Raw genomic sequence first — 22,043 nt, 5'->3', positions numbered from 1 at the left:
ACTTAAAGACCAGTAATTGACTAAGTAACATATATTGGGAATATTAATGCTACTTTACCATTGCTGTTACTTTTCCAGATACATTGTTTACATATGATCCGTCTCTTTTTTTTGTTCTTTTAAAGTTTCACTACCCTCTGCCTTCCAGCTCACAAACTAATATGCTGCTGTTTAGGAAGTATCAGGAAGAGCATGTGGTGTGCACTAAAGCCAAAGTGGTGCTAAACACAGCATAATTCACTCTAACTGCTGTGCTATCTTTTGAATTCAAAGAAATAAATGTTTTTCCCTCTCTGATTACAATAAAAATAGAAGATGGGAATAACAAAGTTTAGCCATTCTTAAACTTTTTACATGAGCAGTGGTCTGAAGAGAGCACTGGAACAGCTACAGTTGCAAGAGGTTATAGACCTCTCTCTGAGTCACAGTAATAATCATGGACATGACACAAAAGATTCAACTGCTGTTCGCCTTTCCTTAGCACCAATCTCTGCAATAGGCATGCAGAAGTTCCTTCATAAAACCTTTAAAATAATCTGTGTTTGTCCCCTAAATGACACAATCATTTATGGCATTAATTAACATGGCACTGTTCAGAACTGCAATCCGGATCAGACGCATTAGGACACCAGGACAGGTTTGCATTTTAACCATGCTGCCCTGTCAGAGGTAACAGACACTGGATGGAGCCAGCAGGTCCACAGGGGCAGCTCCTGCCCACTCACAATCTGTGCAGGAGAGTGAAGCAGGACTTGAGAAAAACATTCCTTTATTTTCCCTAAGTAATATGGAATCTGAGTTCAAAATTGAGCTCTAAAAATCAGCCTTATCGAGACTTCAACTCCCTCTGTTAGACATAATGGAATCTCTTCAGGCATTTTCCAGGTTTTCATTTAGAGTAAATAGAGTGGTTCATCACTGAGCAATCCAAAATATGTAATAAAATCACAATGTATAAGCAGATTTTAATTTAGTAATTAGTTAGTGTGTTTCCCTCCCTTCTGCATGCTTGCAGCCTGCTATCCATCAACCCTTAATGAAGGCTGTGATTCTACAAATGGAGAGATAACACCCAAGTAGGTGAGTTTTCTGTAGGTGCTCTACTGAATCTTCACCTCTGAGTGCAAAAATTGATCTTCTGTCTACCACAGCAGAAACTTGTGGGAGACAATTTCTTGCAGCTTCCCCTGTGTTGATTGCTGTTTGCTTATCTCTAGCGACAGATAAAGCATTGCTGCCAACAGATTCTGTCAGCTTACATATCAAAGTGTGTGGAGGTTCAGGAGAACTTCAGTGTGTAATTGTGCAGATTTATAGCTTTTTTTTTTTTTCAACAGATTTCAAACTTCATCTGCCACTGAGATAAAATAACAAACAATGCTCTCAGAGCATTTTCAGAAGAGAATCTCACATGGCTGCAATATTTAGTAAGCATTAGGCACACTACTCTAAACTATGCTTAACCAGTATGTTAAACACATCACCTGAAAAGCAGAAAAACGGTACTGTAAATACCAGAAATTATAAAGGCTAGTATTGTAATTCAGTTTAGCACATATTACAGTTCAGAAAAGGATATAAGATCAGGTGCTTATAATGTTTCTTTGCTTTAAGACTTACAATCCTGTAGAACTCTGGACTAAAAAAAAAAAAAAAATCGCAAAGAAAATCAAATTGCCTGAAAATGCTACGTACGTGAAAATGTTAGTGAAACCAGAAGTGCCTGTTTTTTTAAATGGCCTACTTAGTTGTGTTTAGACACGTTTTTAATAGAACTAATTTACCTTCTTTAAAGATGTTCCTAGTGAATTAGTCACATTGTTCTTTCGTTTTTTATCAAAAGTCTTTGATGCCATTGACCAGAACTCGAGTTTCAAAGGTCTCACAGTTATCTCCAAGCCTTTTCCCCCTGCATAAAGTCTCTTGTATGACATTTTCTCACACTGTTCCTGAAATCTCGTCTACAGAATTGTTCACTTTTATCTTCCCCACACAAAGATATCAGAGTACAGCATCCAATTGAAACCAAACTCAATTACTGGAACAAGTAGAACAAGAAACAGACTGCAGATGCAATAGAGCTGAATGATGAGGTACATAAATGAATATACACAAGACCAATTACAGCAGCTTAAGCTCCCCACAGATTCTATAGCAATCTCATCTGTAGGTGGTTATGTGCCTCCTTCAACACCTCCTGGAGCGATCCCATGCTAGGAGATTATGCCATATGCAGTCTACACGTGCTCTGCAGGAAATGCCTATAGCAGTTGATAGCACAAAACAGACACATTACATTACTGGAATTTTTTTTTTTTCTTTTTTAAATTCTATTATGAAAAGGAAAAAATATAAAAGTAAAATACATCTACTCTTTTGAGCACTTAAATAAGAGCAACCACAAACAGGTATTACCTTCAAGAGAAATTTCCTTCCATGGATTAGGTGGATACATGAAAGCAGCATTCTGGATTTGGTCATGTATGTCTTCATCTTCGTTGAATGGAAAGGTACCACTGAGGCTTACATAAATGATGACACCCACTGACCACATATCCAGAGATCTGTTATAGCCTTTGTTTCTCAGAACCTCTGGAGCAAGGTAGGCTGGTGTTCCCACAACTGAACGCCTAAATGATTTCTCTCCAATGATTCGGGCAAAGCCAAAGTCACAAAGTTTTACCTGTTTAATGAAAAATCCTATAGTAAGACATACATTAATTTTATTATCAAATACACAGTTGGGGAATCATCAGTTAGTTGCAAGACACATCTCTACTGCTCCTTCAAGGCTACTTTTTTTTAAACTCCTCTTTGAGAGGAATATTCTTATTCCACTGAAACAGTAGACTGGAATACCACTCCATTGTATCTCTTCTGTTCCTTCATTCCATGAGTAAAACACTGTTGTGGATAGGCTCAACAGCTCAGGTTTGTGATAAAAGTAGTAATAAATAGTAATACTTTTCATTCACAGCATAAGAACACAGCAAACAGAAAAAATGTTTTACCTACGGCTTTCTCTTAAAACAAGCAACAAAAGTTAGTTCTTAAACTTCCACTTTTCTTTTATTATGGATCTAGCTATACTCTAGCTATACAAACTTCCTTGTCTGAGTTCTACAAAGTAACAGATTAAGCAGCTTCAAAATTCTCGCTTAAAACAGCTCAGTACAGATCCTTCCCTTCCAATTACTGATACTGATATTATCTAAAAATTATCAATAGTACTCATTTTGAAAATGGGTGATTGAGGGAAATTATAGATGGATTCTGTAGACTGAAGGTAACAGAAGCTGATAAAAACACCTTTTAATGAGAAATATAACCAGTCAGAATGTGTATTTAAATATCCTGCGATCTACATGGCATTTAAACGTATAGAATTAAAGAAGAAGCTCTTGTTCTTCATGAGCCCTATTCAAATTTTCAGAAAAATAACTTTCTTTCTGGAGCAAATCAACCAGCCAAGTAATTTGTGCTTAATGGTGAGCAAATTAGAAATGATCACACAAGTAGCTATGTCACACTTGAAAATCTAGTTCAATATTTTAATTATATCTAGTTAAACAAATGACAAGAATCAAGGATTTTCAAACATAACTTCTTTATGAAGTAGCTTGAATAAGTGATCAATTTTTCTTACCTAAAAATTCTGTGCAGACAGGTTACATAAATACTTATTAGGTACAACAATTTATCTTAAGAAAGGGTATTTTCTACTTGCCTGTGGGAAAGGATCAGCTGATGCCAATAACACATTTTCTGGTTTGAGGTCACAGTGAACAATATTTTTGAAATGAAGATGTCTTAAAGCAACAAGGATCTGTGAATAAAGAAATCAAATGATGGTTGTTTTATATTGTTTGAACAGTATCAGTGAGCAGAGAAGCAAGGACTGGTGTGAAGAAAAACAATTCAACAAGAAGGTACCTTTTACAAGAATTTCAACAATGAAAAAAAAAAAACCAAAAAACTTAACAAAAACCAAAATGCTGTGCCTCAAGTTTTCTTCATGTTTCACTGCATCAAATATTTTTCCCTCTCCAAGAGTTTACACTATAAACATCTTTTAGAAACTGGGTTCTAAGTATTTGTTTACTTTTTTGTGCATGAAATCTTTAAATGTAGCAACATTTGCAGAATGACCTTTCATATCTAGATTCAACCAAAAACATTTCACAGAAATATTATATGATCCAATTGAAGTGTTTTTGATGGCAGAAAGAATGCAGAGTGTTGTATGTATTTCTGTTCTGTTACAAACACATAAATATAGTGATAGTGTGACATATCCATCCTTTTTGTGTGGCTTTAATTCAACTTCTGTTTGGTCAGGGGGTGACAGAATTTGCAACTGCATTAGAGCAGTGAACAGCGAGGAGGCTGAATGAACCTGTGAACAGAAGAAATCAAATTCTAAAGCTGGTGGCAGCTTTGCCCATTACAGCCTGGAAAGTAGGAAACCTGTTAAGTTCTACAACAAATAAGGAATTTATAATGTTAAACGCTATAGTACATTTGCTCCTGCTACTTTCCTTTTTCCTGACTGCTGAAACATGGGCTTCTCTGACTGTGAGGTGGCTCACTACCAATGTGTGTATCTAAATTTAAACCAGTATTTTGGGCAGCCAAAGAAACAGTATGATAATATTACAGGAATATAATAACAGGAAGCTCAAATAAATCCCATAACAAATTGTTAACAGAAGTAATAATGGAATCCAGACTCAGACACAGGTAGCACTGAGATCCAATCTCAGCACAGAAAATAGGTTTAACAGTGTATAGTATGAACTGCAGTGGTTTGATATCAGGCAGTTCAAGAGGCTCAAATTTCTTTTTGTAGTTTTCAAACGGTTTGCTTTTAGTGCTTTCCTTTCTTGTGCTTAATTCTTCCATCATATGAGAAACTGTAGGTTGATGTCCCCTCCATCCAGCAGCCAACAGCACTATATGTGTCCAGTTTTAAGTCCTCTTAATGGGTTACTATCTATAATGTAGATAGTAACATAGAGTCATGTAAAGAAAGCTGTTTTATCACCCCTGTTTTACTCAGATTTTTATCAACCAGTCAGGTAAATTATGTCAAAAGGAAAACAGAAGAAACATAATGTTGGTAGTGATAATAATTGACCTCAAATGTCCTTCCAGGTCTATAATTAATTTCTTACCTGAGTAATTAAAAACTTAGTTATTCTCTCTGGCAATCTGCCCTTTTCACTTGACAAGATCATCTCCAGCATGTCTCCATGGAGTTTTTCCATAACAACAAAGACTCTCTCTGGTGTCTCAAACATACACTCCAGATTTACCACCCCAGGATGATGAAGATTCTATTAAAGACAAATACAGTTCTGGATTTCTCAATATGATCAGTAGCTTTTATCATTGCATATTCAGACTTCACACTGCCACCTAAACCAGACAATGTTTCAGTATTCAGTAATTTAAACTGTGTGCCTAACCTGTAGGCCACAGGGACAAAATTCCTACAGGAAGTACAGGAGAATATATGAATTTCAAATTAGTTTAACATACATTTTCCTTATTGCATCTGGTGCTTAAAACTGCAGAAATTTTAACTCCTCGTGTGACATTGCTCACCCATTTGGCTTTTTATGGAAAATATACAGCAAAAATACTAATATTTTTACAAAGGTAGTAGTGATTATAAATTAAAATCATTATATTATCATCTGGTATTTACAGAAATAAATAATGGAGCTAATACAGTAAAAAACAACAGAAAAGTACCTGTAAAATGGCAACTTCATTACGAAGTTGACTTTCCTGTTTAGTTGGAAATCTTAGTTTATCAATTATTTTAATGGCAACATCTCTTCCAGTTTTGCGATGCTTTCCTGCATTAATAAAAGAAAAGTCCTCTATCAATTAACATGATTATGAAAAGCGTTTCCTTTTCATGGGTTGTACAAATGGCCATAACCAAGTAATCCTCAGACCTGTTTTGCAGATAAGACACAAAGTTTTCTGTCATTTTTCTTCTTTCTACCCTTTGACAACAGAACTTGCTATCACCTGACAAAGCCATTTAAACATGTAAGAAACAAACATATGAGAAAGTTAGCTCTACATTTCAACAGTATAGATGCAAAGTTAATTTTCTCATATATGTGTAAGCTGCAGCTGCATTCTGTGCAACTGGCTGGTTGTAGGCTTAGTCCTTCACTGGTAGCTCCACACTAGCAAAAAATGAAATATGTGATAGCCTTCAGGCATGTTAGTGCCTGTCCCAGGTTTACCAGAGAGTCAGAGATACCTCAGTGAGAAATTTGTTGTTAGTTCTCACTTCACACTGTCTCAAACAACAGCTGTAACTAAATACATCCCCCAAAAAACTGCAGAAAAAAGGAGACAAGAGAGAGGAAAAATTAATAAGAAAATAAAAAGGTAAACAATTCTAACAAGCTACTGAAGAAACAAAAAAATGCCTCACTGGAATATGTAAAGGAACACAGAGGGAGAGTAATGTTTTTTTTCATGCATTACATTTCTCAAAAAGAACAGCTTTATTAGAACTTACAGAGAATATGAAGCTATTATAGACATTGACCCACCACTGGGCAGAAAACGTCAATCTACAAAATTACTTCATCAACACAAAATATAAACATATAAAATATAAACATGTATGCAATTTCTGCAGTATATCTAAACATATATTTTGTTGAACATATATGTCTTGAATGAAACAACAGACAGCTAATTTCTGCAACAAAAAATTTCAGAGTCCAAATATTTTCCCCGTTCAAGAAAATTTTTATCTTAAGCACAATTGTACAACACACCAAAACCTTACCTCCATAAACAATTCCAAACTGTCCTGATCCCAAAACTTCATCTGGGAAGATCTGGTATACAGTGCTAATATCCTGTTTATACAAACAACAGATATTAAGCCCTAAGAATATGGAAAGAAAATTTGCATTTCATTTGCTTTTTCTAGTGGGAAGTAGCATCCTTTTAGTATAGTACATTTAAAATATATTATCTGCCAAAAATTTCCGGTGTGTTTTCTTACAAGCCACAGTAACTGTAACTGCTGTAAAAGCTGATGAATCTTCAACAGGTTCACTGAGAGGGGTAAAATATTCCATTTGTGCCAGAGAGGCAGTCTCATGTCTCACTATTTCTCAGTGCTGTAACACAGGCTAAAGCACAAGCTGTTAGCAGATTCATTTGGGAGACTCAAACAAACATCAAATCTTGCAGCTCAGCTTTATTTTCCTGATATTTAACCAGCAGCATATACAACAGAGTAAAAGAGGGTCTAGTTCATAATAAAGGCTGTCTTATTTTTTAGGAAACAAATGGACACATCCCTAGCGGGCAATCTTTTTGCAATCTTTTTCTGACAATTACCAGAGCTGTCCCAAAGCTTTAGCTGGCTGCAGGGAGAATCTATTTTTTCCATCTGCCATGAGATAGAAAGCAAGCAGTGTGACTGCTTAACTTGACTACATGACCTATGTCTAACTGTCCTAGAGTAAAAGAAACCCAGAATTCTCTGTGTTTTGATATTTGTATGCAACTCTTCCTTTGCATACATAGAGTTTCATCTTTGTACAACACAGAATATCTGATCTCTCAGTTATGACAGGAAATGGTATATTTATCAAGTTTTGTGGTCAGTTTTACAAAGTTCAGTTGACAAATTCCATGAACCAGTATTTCTACACCTCGCTTTTCCATTTGGTAATTAACATCCTACACAGACCCACAGTTAAAGCCTGTGAAATTACCCACACATAATTCTTGCATCTCGAGAAAAGGTGCTGTGAAGATGGTTTTTGTCAAAAGTTAAAAAAGCTAATTGTTTGTTAATTTCTTCAAAGTAAATGAGAAATGGCTGATGGGAACTCCCCTAACACTCCTCTTGAAAATCAGATCAATGACTTTGCCAGCTTAATAATAGCATGTCTAGCACCAGCATCAAGAGAACACTCACCACGTTTTCTTGGACTTGGCAGTTTGACACAGAAATACTGATGGATATATCCCCTGGGGAAGAAAGCAAAGTATACTTTAGATTGCTGTGCTTTTAGTTCAAACATGTAGTAATAGGAAATGACATTCATATTACATCAGTATCTACTGACAGCTCTAGAAATTGGACCAATTAGGTCAGCTCATTTGTCTACCAGCTAATATAAAATTATACCAGCCCACAAACACATGAATTTAACAACAGCTTTGCAGTGTGGGGAAAAACCAGAATTATACAATCCATTAATAATTTTTTTAGTAGTCCAGTCTTATAATAAACTTCTTACTGCTTTTTCCCATTTTATTTTGAGGCTTTATTTTGAGGCTGCACCCAAGTAACAACTGCAACTAAACTGGTTTCATTTAGTGATTTAATTTAGGCATTTAATAACAGTTTTAATTTATTTAGTCACCTACAACGTATTTGATGATATTCAGATGAAGGCAAATACACATTCAAATTAGCCTGCACACTGTTACAAGTAATACACATTTCAACTGGCTTAACAGACATTATTAAAACTTAAAAATTAAAACAGACATAATGGAAACAAAACCTTGCACCTGCATTGTAATAAAAGAAACACCAGATCCAACTTCTATCAATGTGGAGCTTAGGATGTTATAAGCATGTCATAAGCATTTGAACTGCAAACTTACTGAGGCAAAATTCAGCATATGCCTACTGCTAACTGCATTACACAAAGACAATACTTTGGGAAGGAAAGCATGGTTCTGTGGAGCACGGTCACTTCTGTCTCCTACTTCTGTGTAGAATCCCATTCATGCTGAATTTCCATTTGTTTAAGTAAAAATTTCAAAACAGTGTCCCCTACTATAAGGCCTACACTACACACTGAAGACACTTGCTACTACCCATCAGCACTAATCCTAGTTGCTGTAAGTAACATGAGTAACATGGCTTATTCCCTTTCCTTAAGGAGTGCTTTTGGCATAGAAGGTTTCAGTTATGGAGAGGCTTTTAATCATTGCCAATCTGTCTTCAAATATATGTACTGCTGTGTTTACATGAAAAAAAGCATGGACAAAGACAAGTCTTAGAGTTTGAGCAAAAGAAAGATAGTTGCTATCATTCTCATTGTCCACAAGAAATTGCTCTAAAGGTCTCAAACAACCTTAATTTTTGCACATATAACCCAAGGACAGCTACTAACTTGTAAAGAAATTTTTCAAACTTCCCAAGAGGGAGATAAGACAGCTGTCATGCCCAGTACAGCATTTTTGGTGATTTGTTTAGCTACGGTGGACTCAAACCAGGGGCACTAGGCAACTAGTCTGACAGAAATGACATCCAGAATTTGACACTATTTTATACAAGATCCCATTTCAGAAAGCAAAGGACATTGCTGATCTAATCTGATGTGTGAGCTTTTGTGCCTGGAGAAGCAATGCCACAGCCTGTTGTATTACTTGATTCCTGAAGGGCTTGTGGTCTCATTAGCATTTGTGCTGCATTAACAGCATCCAGATGTCAAGTGCTAAAGTGGGTGCATATTGCAACAAAAGGTCTAATCCAAATTATGTAGACATATCCAAATTCTCTTTACACTCAATAGGCTGAACAGAAATATAGAGCAACCACAGCAGCACATGGCTAGTGGTGAGGAATTGTTTGCTCTGTGCTACTTTATTATCAGTACCCAAGACAGATTTAAACAGGTCTCATATTTGGTTTACATAAACTGTCACCATTGCTAGAGAATTACACAAAGGTATGTAAATTGGAAGCTAAGATTCATTCAGTTCTTTTGGTCCTGGATAACACACATGCCTTGTGCCTAGAATAGCTGTTCTTCGCACTTGAGCTGTTTTCATCTCAGCCTGGGACAATGTTTGAGGCAGCTGTACAGCCAAATATGATGAAAGGGAGCATATAATCTGTGCTGCAGTGACCTAAAGACTGAAGAGCTGCTTCTGCAGACGGCTAGAAACATAAATTACAGTCAGGATGAGAAAAAAATTTATCAGCTCTGAAGTGGAGCTCAGAAAATTTCATCCCTCTGCACAAGGAGGCTATTCCTCACACCAACAACATAAACTTGAATTAGAAGCCTTACTAATTACATAACTATTTGCTTACTAGAATATCTACATCTTGTATATCAATACAGATGTCCTACTGAAAACACATGGATGAGAAACCATGGCGTTTAAAATATGGAAGACAGGTGACAACCCATGACAGAATAGCCTTTACCAGCTGTGCAATGCATCCTTTCAAGGTGTGCAGAGGACTGACCAATGCCATTCAAGAGGTGATTCTCCTTATGAGAAAGGGAGGAAAGGAGCAGACTTACTGTGCAGGCTGGCTCCTGATCCAGAGGACGCCCCTTTGGGGATGACGGGCATCAGGGCGTGCTGTATGGCCATCTCCCACATCCGCGCCACATCGACGCCCACACCGCTGCTGATCACGCTGTTATTCAGCGGAACGCTTGAGAGGTTGTCTACGTTTTCTCCAACGTAATAGACTATATTTGCTGTGCTTATTTCAAAACAATGAGGATTGGCTCCTTGAGGCAGCAAAGTGAAAGTTTTTGCAGGATCCAGAGACAAAATTTCAGACAATGGGATTTCCTAAAATGAAAAAAATATTTTACTTTCTGTGCAAAGATTATCAACATAAAGAACTTCAGCATGAGCTTTATTTGATTAGCTTATGATATCGGTTGTTGCCTTTCACCACATGCTTCTTGTACAAACAAAAAGCCTCTTGTAACCTGAAACTCTGTGACACAGACAACTGTTGATGGTAAAATCCTAAATGTTTCTTTCCAAGACTAAATAGAACTTTAATTATTTAACTGAACTTATCAAAGAGAGTAGAGAGGTACCTTCAGAGAAAAAGCAGGGCCATCCATATATTAAGAAAACTCCTTTAGAAAATAAAACCTTATTGACTTCTCAAACAAAAACTTTTCATTTCCACAACACACATCTTATAGGTCCTTGTGAGCTGATACCTTTCTGATCAGACTTGTTTTGAAAAGCAAAACACACGCACACAGCTTAAATAATAAAAAAAAAAACGCAAAGAACCAAAACCTAGATAGAAGTTACACTATTATTGTACTTTTAGCAAGCATCAATTTAGTAATTTAGTCCTGATATTCTGCTGGTATGAAAAGAGGTGGAAAAGTATTTCTTACTTTGTAATATTTGCTTCCAGTATCATTTTGAAAGAGTGTAATGCATTTGCTGTCCAGCCTCCAGTAGTGTCGCTTTCTCTGCAGTGAAAAACAAGTAAATTAATGAAATGTTCATTTTGCAAAAGCACCGCTGCCAAAATGTTTCCTTAGTTTGAAGAGATGTACTGTGAATGATAAAAGACCCAATTACTATTACAAGATTTTAATGAAAACTTTCTAATTGAATTTAGAATTAATACCTCTTTTTATGCTCTGCTGTTTCAGGAATAGCTGTGTTAAAATTGTACAAGTTTTAAAAATTTAAAATGTCATTCTGTTGTCTGCGTTACATTCAGCACAATTTGCTGATATGCATGATCCTAATGCAATTGAAATTTCTTCTTTTATCCCTTCTAACACCCTAGTTCAATTTTGAAGGTCACATACTGAAGTCTTTATTCATTTTTTAGCAGGTTAGGATGAAAATAGCCTTTTTCTACACTAAACCTACTTTACAAAAGTCTCGATTCAACTGGCAGTAAGGTATCAGAGAAACAGCAGCTGGAAAGTAAAGTTACTTTACAAAACCCCTTAACATTAGGTTTCACTTCCTTAAGAATGATTTTACATTTGGCTGCCTATGATAATGCAACAGATTTATTTAGATGGTTTTTGCATGTTTTAACTGTCTCCTGTTCTTACAAGCAGTGCCAGTCCCAGTTATGGTACGTATTGGGACTTTAGAAAACATAAAAATTGCAAAAACTGCCTTACATGAGTGACTGTAAATTGTCTGAGTATTGTTAGAATTTGATTCCATACTACAACATAACATTTACTGGAAGACAGGTGTTCTGTAACATTTCTTACCAGTGTGTCCTTGCTTGTATAGTGAACCATCCAACCCTCCTTCATTACTGTGCTACTTCTCCTTTTTGTGTGCTTCACAGACTGTACCACTCTCATTAATGGAATATTGTTGCTGGTTGAAGGGCTTAAGAATAAATCATTAAAGGCTTTTAAAAAGAAGATAACTTTGGACAGAAAGAAAAAAAAACCTTTAAAATCAGAATACATGTATACATGTACACACAGAAAATATCCACATTTATTTTTATCATTGTTAGCCAACCTGGCTTGTACACTATTTTGTTTTGTCATTCAAATTATCTTGAGATTATAAAGAAAAAAGGCTGTAATGCTACACCAAGGGAACGTCAGAGACCTTCTGAAGGCTTACATACACTATTCCAAAATATTTCTGAAGATGAGCTAAGAAAATGGGCAAATGACTAAGGGCCTTAGCTAGGCTGCAGGAGCACTGCTCAAGCTTGTGCTATGCATGATTCAGAGCAGTACTTGATCTTGAATCTCTCATAACCTACACAGACACTGTCCGTCATATTACTGTCCTGTGATCTTGCCTGGGCTCAAACACACAATGGAGTGATGCCACCTTACAGAGTAGAAAACATGTCAGCTGCCCAGCTGCACACACCCTGGCCAGGCACAGCACAGAATCTGCTGGAACCTCTCAGAGAAAGAGATTTAAGCTTCTCTACGGTCAAAGACTAAAGGTGAAACCCTACTGCTTGGTAGAGTTTGCACACTGCAACTTTCCACCATTCAGCCAACACACAGCAAGCTGGGAAGCCATGGGAATGTGACAGCAAGCCTGACAGCACCAGCAGATAAAATCTGGTAGCAACCAGAGGCAACCTAGCCCATCATCCTTGCTGTTAGAGTTAGCAACTCCTAAAGCAGATTCTGTGTAATGGAATATGGACTCAATCTGCTCAGTCCTAGACATGAATACTTGGCTGTTTCTGGCAGAAATTTAAACAGTGATGCTGCATGGTGAAAACAGAGCACAGCACTGCTTCTGTATTATGCCCTGCTAGCAAAGCTATTGGTGCAACAACTCCAACAAAAAAGGGTTCATAGTGGTTATGAAAAGAATAATATGTTAAGTTCCCAAAGTTGTTGTGACTGTAGATGTCTGCAGGTGGCCCTGCTTCGCTGTAATGCATCCTGGAAATAAGCTTTATGAATTGGTAGTTTCCCATCAAAATGCAGAAAGCACTGTCTGAAAGTTTAATTAAGTATATAACATATACTTAATATCTCTTTTCTGCCTAAAAATGATTTAACCATCTGCAGTTTCTATTCAGCTATTCTTGTCTGTACTGACAAGAGGTTTATTTTTTATTTGCCTTATATAGATCACTTAAAAAATATCCATGGATACAGAAATTACCCTTAGAAATAAGTGCAGAGAGGTATTGCTGGAAGAATCTCTCTTACATGTACCTTAGTCATAAATGCTTTATTAGCACAATTGGGTATTTTAATTTTGAAAACTTGCAATGCTGTCTGCTTCATAAAACTTGCAAATTTACAATGTTCTGTGACAATGATTTAGTGATCTAAGCACAGGCTCATATTCCAATGCTACAAGGTGTCTATACATCATACATATATCATACCTATCTATGCAGATAAATATGGAAATAGTTTACTGCTGCATGAAGTAAAACTGCATATTGTTGAAATGGATTGCCTTCTATTAGGGCAACAGGTGTATGACAGCAACACAGAAATAAGGGAACATAAATAAGAAATAAGAACATATTACTAAGAGAGACTCCCAACAAGCAAAATAAAAGAGGAAATTGCAAGTCAAACAGACATGTTAAAGAAAAATGTTTTATAAGTTATAGATCCCTTGAATCAAGGAAATTACAGTTGAAATTTCCTTAATTCATTTTAGGTTCACTAAATTTCCTCATTTATGTTCCTCATTTAGGTGCCTCATTAATTATAAGGAATAATCCCTATTTTTTCCATATTATTTGGACAGTTCCAATAAGTCAATGTTTCTTCTTAATTCACTTCTGAGGTACATTGCACAACTCAGTTCCTGTTTTCTTTCCTGAACAGTCATTTCAAAGCACTGATCTATTTTTTAACTTGCTTCAAATTACTACATTAAGTTTGTCAAACTTTCCTTTTTAATAAAGGCATCTAAAAATACAAAAATCTAGATCCAATTATACCATAGCCACTTAATTTAAATGTCAAGGCATTGCACTGTTAAACCAGGGAAAAAATGCCTTGGAAATTAAGTATTCAATAAATAAATATTTTACTAGTAATTATGCACAAATAGTTTCACATCATTTTCATATGTGAACAGACCTGTAAGAACTATTTTTGCATAAGTTTTAAAATGCCACTTCAACTTGACAATAAAGCTTCTCTTAAAATACAAATGCATATAATCAGTGAAGCAGTCTCACTACATTTCACCAGCATTCCCATTCTAAATGAGTGAGAACAGTGACTTTGTACATTCCCCCTTGAGCCCTAGACATGATTTGTACAAATAAATACAAAAGAAGATGGAAGGAACACTCACTGCCCAGCTCACCTGATCATCCTGTTAGATTCATCGTGATCCAGATCAGCATCCTGCATTTCTCCATTGTCACTATGGCATCCTGTCATTGACATCTCTGAATCATGAGCCATAGATTCTTCCATGTCATCTATAAAGCCACTGTTTCTTTCACTGTCATTGTCATCACTCCCTTCTTCCATGACCACATCAGACTCAGCCCCAGGACTAAGAAGGTCTGGAATACCATTTCTCAAGTTATTATCTAAAAGCATGTGATACTCCAACATCCTGGCACATTTTGAGCTTCCAAAAAACTCAAGTTCTCTTTGGAAGTCTATTGCCTGCATCTAGACAATATAGGTAGACAATTAATTATCACGTGAACTGTATATTCCTTTGCACAGGAACAGAGTTTTCTGTGAAGCCTGCACAAAAAGCACAATTATCAATATCACTGAAATGGTGCTCCCTGCCATTAGAAAAGAAATACTAAACAAGCACCAAAACTAAAGTATTAGGGTTTAGCTGATTTGACTATGGCATAGCATTAATAGCACCATCCATCTTACATTTAAATTATATTTAACTTTCCTTTTTCCAAATTAAATATGCCCAAGCAAGATCAGAGTAAGAAACATTTTTTTGTTGCATTGTTGCTTGTGAATGGATTTATTTGGAACATAAAATCATTAGTCCAGTCAGAAGGTAAAGACAGCACTGCTTTCTTTGGGATGTTGCAATGTTTCAGAAATTTGAATTTAGGTTAAAATCACATGGAACACATCAAATAGTTTCTCCTAGCAACTTTTGCCAAATTGTGTGGAGGAAGGTTCTTGACAGCCAGTGTAGGCAATGTAACACAGGAAGAAGCACATTGAATTGTCTGACAGAAAAATGATTGGAATTGATAGCATTTCATTGAAATTAGAAGGGCACATCAGAAAAGTTTGTTTTCATGTGCTAGTATTAAGATATTTGGAAATAAACTACTGATGTGTGATTAAGAGACACACACTTCATCTCTAGCAAAACCAGTCATTCAGTCATAAATGATACTCCACAGTGCAAAGCGCTCTCTCTCTTTGTTATTCCTACAACACTTTTAAAATATCTATTTTTAATAAACCTACAATCAGTTAAAAATAACTCCTTACATTTTGTATATAATGCATTTACTAAAGAGACCACACTTGAAATTTCATTACTCAACTCTTCTTTCACTTACTATTTTAGGGAAGATGCATCACACAGCAGATGGACAAAATGACAGATACTGTATTTTGTTTATTAAGTTTGAAAATAATGTGAACCCAATTACTGAGGAAATACTAATGGGATACAAGATAAAATTGCCTTTGCTAATCACAGGGACCCTCTATCAATCATTCAGGACACACAATTCAGAGTTCTATGAGGATTCTATGTATACCATACTAAGAATATTATTTGGTGTATAAAAGTCAAGTTCTATAAATTTTAAGATTGCAGTCTTCAAGGAATATACTTGGAATAATCCCAGAATATGTGTTCTCACCCCAAGTGACTCTGCACAAGCTGTCCTGAGACAAACTATCACTTCCCATCAGCTCAGCATCAGATTCATGTGTCAGGAGGAAACAAAACAAAAGTAGCGTGCTGCTTGTGAAGCAAAGGTGGGGAGAGGGCAGAGGGGGTGTGTTGTAGGGACGAAATACACCTCTCTCAAATGGAAAGGGGGAATTTGGAGGATTAATTCAGAAACAAATGCAAATTTTGTTCATTTAGTTATATTGTGCAGAAACAAAATTTATGGTCCTTCCTGTCTTTTCACAGCACTTTAGTTTATCATTTATGAGCAGATTTAGTTACTTTCTCTGACTACAAATCTCAGGGCAAACTTCAAACTCCTATCAATGGAATTAACATTTCATAGTGTATATTTTAGTTTTTGAAAACCAAACCACAAATTTCCATTAGCAACATTACTTGCGCTCCTGAACAAATAGTTGTGTTGTGGGATGGTTGATGGTTAAGTGAGGTATAAATGGTGCAAGACTAAAAACAAGAAAAAAAAACAGTGACTCCAGAAATCCAATGAGAGGTGCATCAGAAATGACATTCAACAGGAAGACATCATCTGCTTTCCATAAAATCATGTACTTTGTCACATTTCAAGTGGAATACTTAGTACCTGTAGGAATTTTCCTATTAAACATAAAAACTTCATAGTGATACAGTAACACTACTATGAGAAATACTGTGAAAAATATTAGTTAATGTTCCTAATTTTGGAATTTCTTGATATGTCTTCAATAAAGTAGACCACTGATTTAAAGGAAAAAGAAGGCATCATAAGGTAACAGTTAACCTCAGAAGCAGTTCAGGCTGACATTACAGTAATATACATTAGAAAGTGAGCACTTCACCACACTTCTCATTCCCTCATCACACAGGAAAGTGACATTTTCAAGGCAGTCAAAAACTCATCTACAGCCACTCCTTTTTCTCCAGTACTGTCTGTCAAGCCTACCTATACACCCTTATACATAACTCAAACACCAGCAGCACATGCATGGGAAAATCAGCAGATAGTCAAGACCTGATTTGTGGCAACTGGTATTATTAGTTTTATGCCACCAGTGAATGGTGGATTTTTTTTTCTGAAGGGCATTCCTAGTTCTTCTAGGTATGTTTTTCCTTCTCAGGAAGATCATCCATAACCACTTTTTTCTCCACTCCCAATAAAAGAAAATGTTGTGCTTCTAGCGAACAGATGAGCGCCAACTTTTCACATGCTTGGCTTTCCTCTGGCATTCTGCATTTACCAGGTGTTATCACGGGGCCATTTTGCTGCTGACATCACCTCTGTGGCAGAGCTTAGCCTGTCTGCCAGTGCCACTTATTTGCAAGAAACCCTCCTAAAGGATGGTGTATGAGCTACTCGCAGCATTCCTCCCACACTTCATCTTCGACATACAACAGAAATATTGCAGAGGAAAGGCCACTCCCAAGCAAGGGAAAAATTTGTGTTTGTACACATCACAGTTTTACATTTCTTTTGTTTAACTGATGGTTTAAACAATGACAGGAACAACTGTCAATGCAACTTACCTCCATTAATGGCAACTTCCCCCAGGCAGTTATTTGGCACTTTCGGAGCACAGCGTTTGTGACAGTTGAATCTACAGTCTGATAAGTGAAAAAGGGAAACAGCCAAATTATTTCTTTTTCTGTGACACAATTATATTTCCCCTGCTACCCAGCCTATAGCTATTAGGCCCTATCATTTCACTAATACGAGTCTTATGTTCAGAGAGTGTGCACTAGCCCGGCTCCATGCTATCTGGCAGTGGAAGGGGCAGGATGAAGATGCTAGAAACACATTTCTGAGGGAAAAAAATGTCTTTCCAAGGGTAGCTGGGTGCTGCAGCACTACAGCAGCCAAAGTGGTGCTCAGTTCATCTAGGCAAGTGATGAGGAGACACAAGTGCCTGGCTCCAAAGCCAGAGCTGCCTTTCCAGTGAAAGAAGCAGAGTGGGCTGCAGTGTATCAGCTGCAGTTTAAGGAACTGACTACATAGGAAATACTGATGACTGAAAATTGAAACAGGAGAACCCTAGCCAACAATTTTAAGTGAGAAAATATTTGTTTTTTACATCACAAGGCAGCTTCTGGACACCTTCCAACTATGGGTTCCTTCATTCCCTTCCTTATTTTTCAATATTTTTTTTTTTTTACTTCTTTCATACGTGTAAGTAGCACTTCATTATATGTCATGGGAATTGTTTTCTTTCATCGTATGAACACATTTTACTTAAACTAAGAGCTGTAAGTTACTAACAGGAAAATGAAAGACAGAAAGAAAAAAATATTCTAAGGCTGTCCATACCTTGCAATTATTTAAGATTGATCCAAACACCAACTAGAGGTACAGGAGTGCCAAACTACAGATAAATATTAATTTTTTTTAAATTAGGTTAATATTTGCTTAGATCACCAGGATTCAAAATGAACTGAAATAGGTGATGCTTTGATAGATATTTTATTTTAGTTAAATTGCATCAGAATCACACCTTAAGTTGAATTAATGCAACTTTGAATTTTGCAGGGTTTAAAGAAGTAGCACAAAGTATACTGATTAATTTTATGATAGTTATTATTTATTGTAATAGAAGGAAGGTGATTTTAAGCCTCCATTAGCCACCATTCCGACCCCATAACATGCACAATGCTTTGTATTTACAGGCTAAGGCTGGCCAAGGTGAGCCAGCAATCCAAGGGGCCTGACTCACTTCAGCACCTACTAAGGTATACAATGTCATGACACTTGAGAGCACGTTAGTCACACTGAAAAAATGTGGGTTTAAATTCTCATATAACCCCATCGTATTTTACTTCCATTACAACTTCCCTGAAGCACTGAGCTGCTGAGGCTCAGGCTTATGCTTCTTCAATTTACACACAGGACTTGGTAGATCAACAACAATGAAGATAAGAATATAGTCCATTATGTTAACTATTCTGCTGTAAGCACAGCTTCCCCTATGCCAAATACAAGATCATTTACACCTGAATGAAAAATGTGAGCTACTGCACATACATCAAAGGGTAAGAATGAACAGCCACGCAGCCAGCTCCTACAGAACACCAATTACTGTAATTTTGACTGCAGCTTAATCCAGTGTAATTGTACATGTGCCTACACGCAGACAGTTTAGTGAGGAAATCATGAATAACGCGATATAGTAACCACTCAAACACTAATTCATTAACTTTATTATGCTTAGCTTTTATGTTCCTAAAGGACATTTACTTACCTTTGCACTGCAAACCCTGTCTAAAAAGCCCTTTGAGAAGCTTCTTGCAGTACTGGCAAACTGTTGGACGTGTGTAGGAGTGGATGACAAAAGTATGAGGCACTTTAACTTTAGACAGTAAAATCTTGTCTAGTTGAATAGGCCGTCCAATGTAGGACTGTGAATTCGACCTCTTCTCTCGCCCCATGTATGATTCTGATGGTGTCTTTTGCTGTAAAATACATAAAAAGGAGTTTTGTATTCATTTTGTAAAGAATATCATATTCATATATTCTCTCTCTTCAATAACACTGTCATATGTCATAAAAAGTCATCTAAGTGCCTTTAAACACTAATAAAACATGCATCACGCCTCTCTCAAACTGCTTTTGAAAAATTTGGATGCTATTGAACACCTTTGCCAACACTACTATCATATACTTTGTGTTGTGAGTGAAACAGATTTTTTTAAAAAAAATTAATCAAAATTAAAATGCTCACCAAAATTTCTTAGGAAAGCATTTTACATTGATAAAAAATATTTTAACCTCTTATTTTCTATTTTACATCAAAAGAAACTTTTGAAGGCTGTATTTTTTGTATAAACATTAAAAAATTATTACGTTATTCAGTATGCATGTAGGTTAATGACAGAAAAACTATTTATGATTTTTGCTACTGCTAACCTTACTACATTTAGATTTTGCACAATAGATCACAACAGGTATTTAAAGGCGTGTGTGTGTATATATACACACACACCCTTTTAAATACCTATTATGTATATGTGTATATATATGTGTATCTGTGTGTGTGTGTATATATATATATATATATAATTTGTGAGACACACAGTTTAAGGCATGAAATACAAAGAATTTCTGGAATAAATGAGTTACCATATTTTTCCTATTAAACTTAGATGTACTTATGATAATTAACCCAGAAAACAACTTGCCTAGAAAACTGCTTTCTTCTAATACATGCTGTTGAGAAACAACCAAACTACACCCACAATTAACACTGAAAGGAGAAAAAAAAAAAAGAGAAAATACAGCTTGATTATTTAAAACACCTTCTCATTATCACCCACAAATAATCAGATAACTGAACACCAGAAAAAAAATCACTCAGGGTGAGCCTGCACTGTTCAAATACTGTAGTAGATGAAGCTTCACGTAGACATTAACTTGAAACACTGCTCAGATTCAAACACATAATGCTATAGAAATTCCTCCATCTGATTACTATTTCCCAGTCACGAAAATATAGAGAAATACATTTTTGTATGCTTCTATCTTTTGGAGTAGAGAGGAATTCAGAAGCCATTTTAATGGTAGAACCACATAAGGAGTTAGTTTCCGGCTTTGCCTTCACAGTGTATTTGCCATGGGGAAAAAAAAAATTTCTTCCTTACAAAGTTCATAAAGATTTCTTGCTGCAAAGATGAATTCTTTGATTATACTGTAGAATTAGGTGTCTTTTCCAAGAGGCATAAAGATCCGCTGTACTAACACAGCCCTTTCAAATAAAGGAAAAATATGCAAAATCCATTGTATGAGCCAGGTACATATGGCCACCACAAAGAAACTAGATTGAAAGAAAGCATCTGTCTTTTCTTTATCACAAATAAAATTGGGAAAACTCTGAGTACATACTCTGATATTATGGGTTTATTACTTCCTGAGGTTTAAATCTTCATGCTCTGCAAAGCACTTGTGCATATTTTAAAAATCCAAACGATTAATTAGTCTCAATTTGAGATAAAATTTCTTCCATATTTATTACCTACTAATAAAATTTGCCTAATATTTCTAAGGCAGATTGCACTAAGTTTTATGAAGTCAGCATGGACAGGCTGCAAAATGGAAGGCAGAAGACCATCAGGACAGAAGAAAGAGCCACATATTCTGCACAAACTGCATTGCTCAGCTAGTAGCAGCTGCCTGGAAATTACAGCCCTCAGTGTCTGTGGATGGGGCAAAGCTCACAAGGAGCAGTGAGAAACAGAAATGCAGTTCTCAGAGTTTTACACCTGTGTAGAATAGAAACAATTTTGGTCCAGACTGATGCTACGTCATAGCTCTAGTTCAGTGCCTTACAAGTTACAGCCTCAACCCTACCCTATGACCAGAAAGTTAGCCCTGAGTTTGCTCTTCAGTGTCCACAAGAAGAGTTTTACTTGTGACATACTACAATTTAATGTAGATATTTTCTTTTTGAATAAAAAAATCCTAAAGGGTTCTTACTTCTAATCACTACTTCCAATGGACATTTGGTGGACACGTAGCGATGCTAGTTTCTTAAAATGAAGTTTAATTGAAAAGGAGTGAGACTATGTAAGGAAAAGAGTTCTAATGATTGCTTTCATCATGCCACTGCAACAAACTAATATTTCAGTTTACCATTCTTATGACTAGAGCGGTTTCTTGACAAACTTACCCTTCCCTGCAGTAAAAGTAATCCAAATATCTCCTAATCCTATAATCTCTCTTAGAATCCCGACTAATATAATCTAAATTAAACCTATTTTCTAGGATCACTCTTTGTCTTCATTTTCCAAATTACTGCCTAATTAAAAATTATTTTGGCAATCGAATACTGCAAAGTCCAAATTATTTATACCTAGGTGCCTTCATGTTTAAAGGATTTTAGAAAATTGGTTTGGCTGTTTTCCTCACCAAATGCCTTGCAGATTTTAGAAACTTC

General features: G+C 36.1%; 1 protein-coding gene across 2 annotated transcripts in view; it reads right to left on the bottom strand.

The window, feature by feature from the left end:
* The window catches only part of PRKD1 (protein kinase D1), a 116,640-nt gene that overhangs the window by 10,357 nt on the left and 84,240 nt on the right, over nucleotides 1–22,043 (bottom strand). For both annotated transcript variants that reach the window (XM_064715052.1, XM_064715053.1), the window contains 12 exons: nucleotides 19,356–19,566; nucleotides 17,650–17,727; nucleotides 14,590–14,794; nucleotides 12,030–12,153; nucleotides 11,181–11,258; nucleotides 10,329–10,608; nucleotides 7,973–8,025; nucleotides 6,824–6,896; nucleotides 5,758–5,864; nucleotides 5,175–5,336; nucleotides 3,728–3,826; nucleotides 2,416–2,683 (listed from right to left, as the gene is read on the bottom strand). In XM_064715052.1, the coding sequence (XP_064571122.1) occupies nucleotides 2,416–2,683; nucleotides 3,728–3,826; nucleotides 5,175–5,336; nucleotides 5,758–5,864; nucleotides 6,824–6,896; nucleotides 7,973–8,025; nucleotides 10,329–10,608; nucleotides 11,181–11,258; nucleotides 12,030–12,153; nucleotides 14,590–14,794; nucleotides 17,650–17,727; nucleotides 19,356–19,566 (1,738 nt within the window). The remainder of the gene's footprint in view (nucleotides 1–2,415; nucleotides 2,684–3,727; nucleotides 3,827–5,174; nucleotides 5,337–5,757; nucleotides 5,865–6,823; nucleotides 6,897–7,972; nucleotides 8,026–10,328; nucleotides 10,609–11,180; nucleotides 11,259–12,029; nucleotides 12,154–14,589; nucleotides 14,795–17,649; nucleotides 17,728–19,355; nucleotides 19,567–22,043) is intronic.

Source organism: Zonotrichia leucophrys, chromosome 5, assembly GCF_028769735.1.
Source record: "Zonotrichia leucophrys gambelii isolate GWCS_2022_RI chromosome 5, RI_Zleu_2.0, whole genome shotgun sequence".
Classification (NCBI taxonomy): Eukaryota; Metazoa; Chordata; class Aves; order Passeriformes; family Passerellidae; genus Zonotrichia; species Zonotrichia leucophrys.
This window is presented reverse-complemented; position numbering and strand designations above follow the sequence as displayed.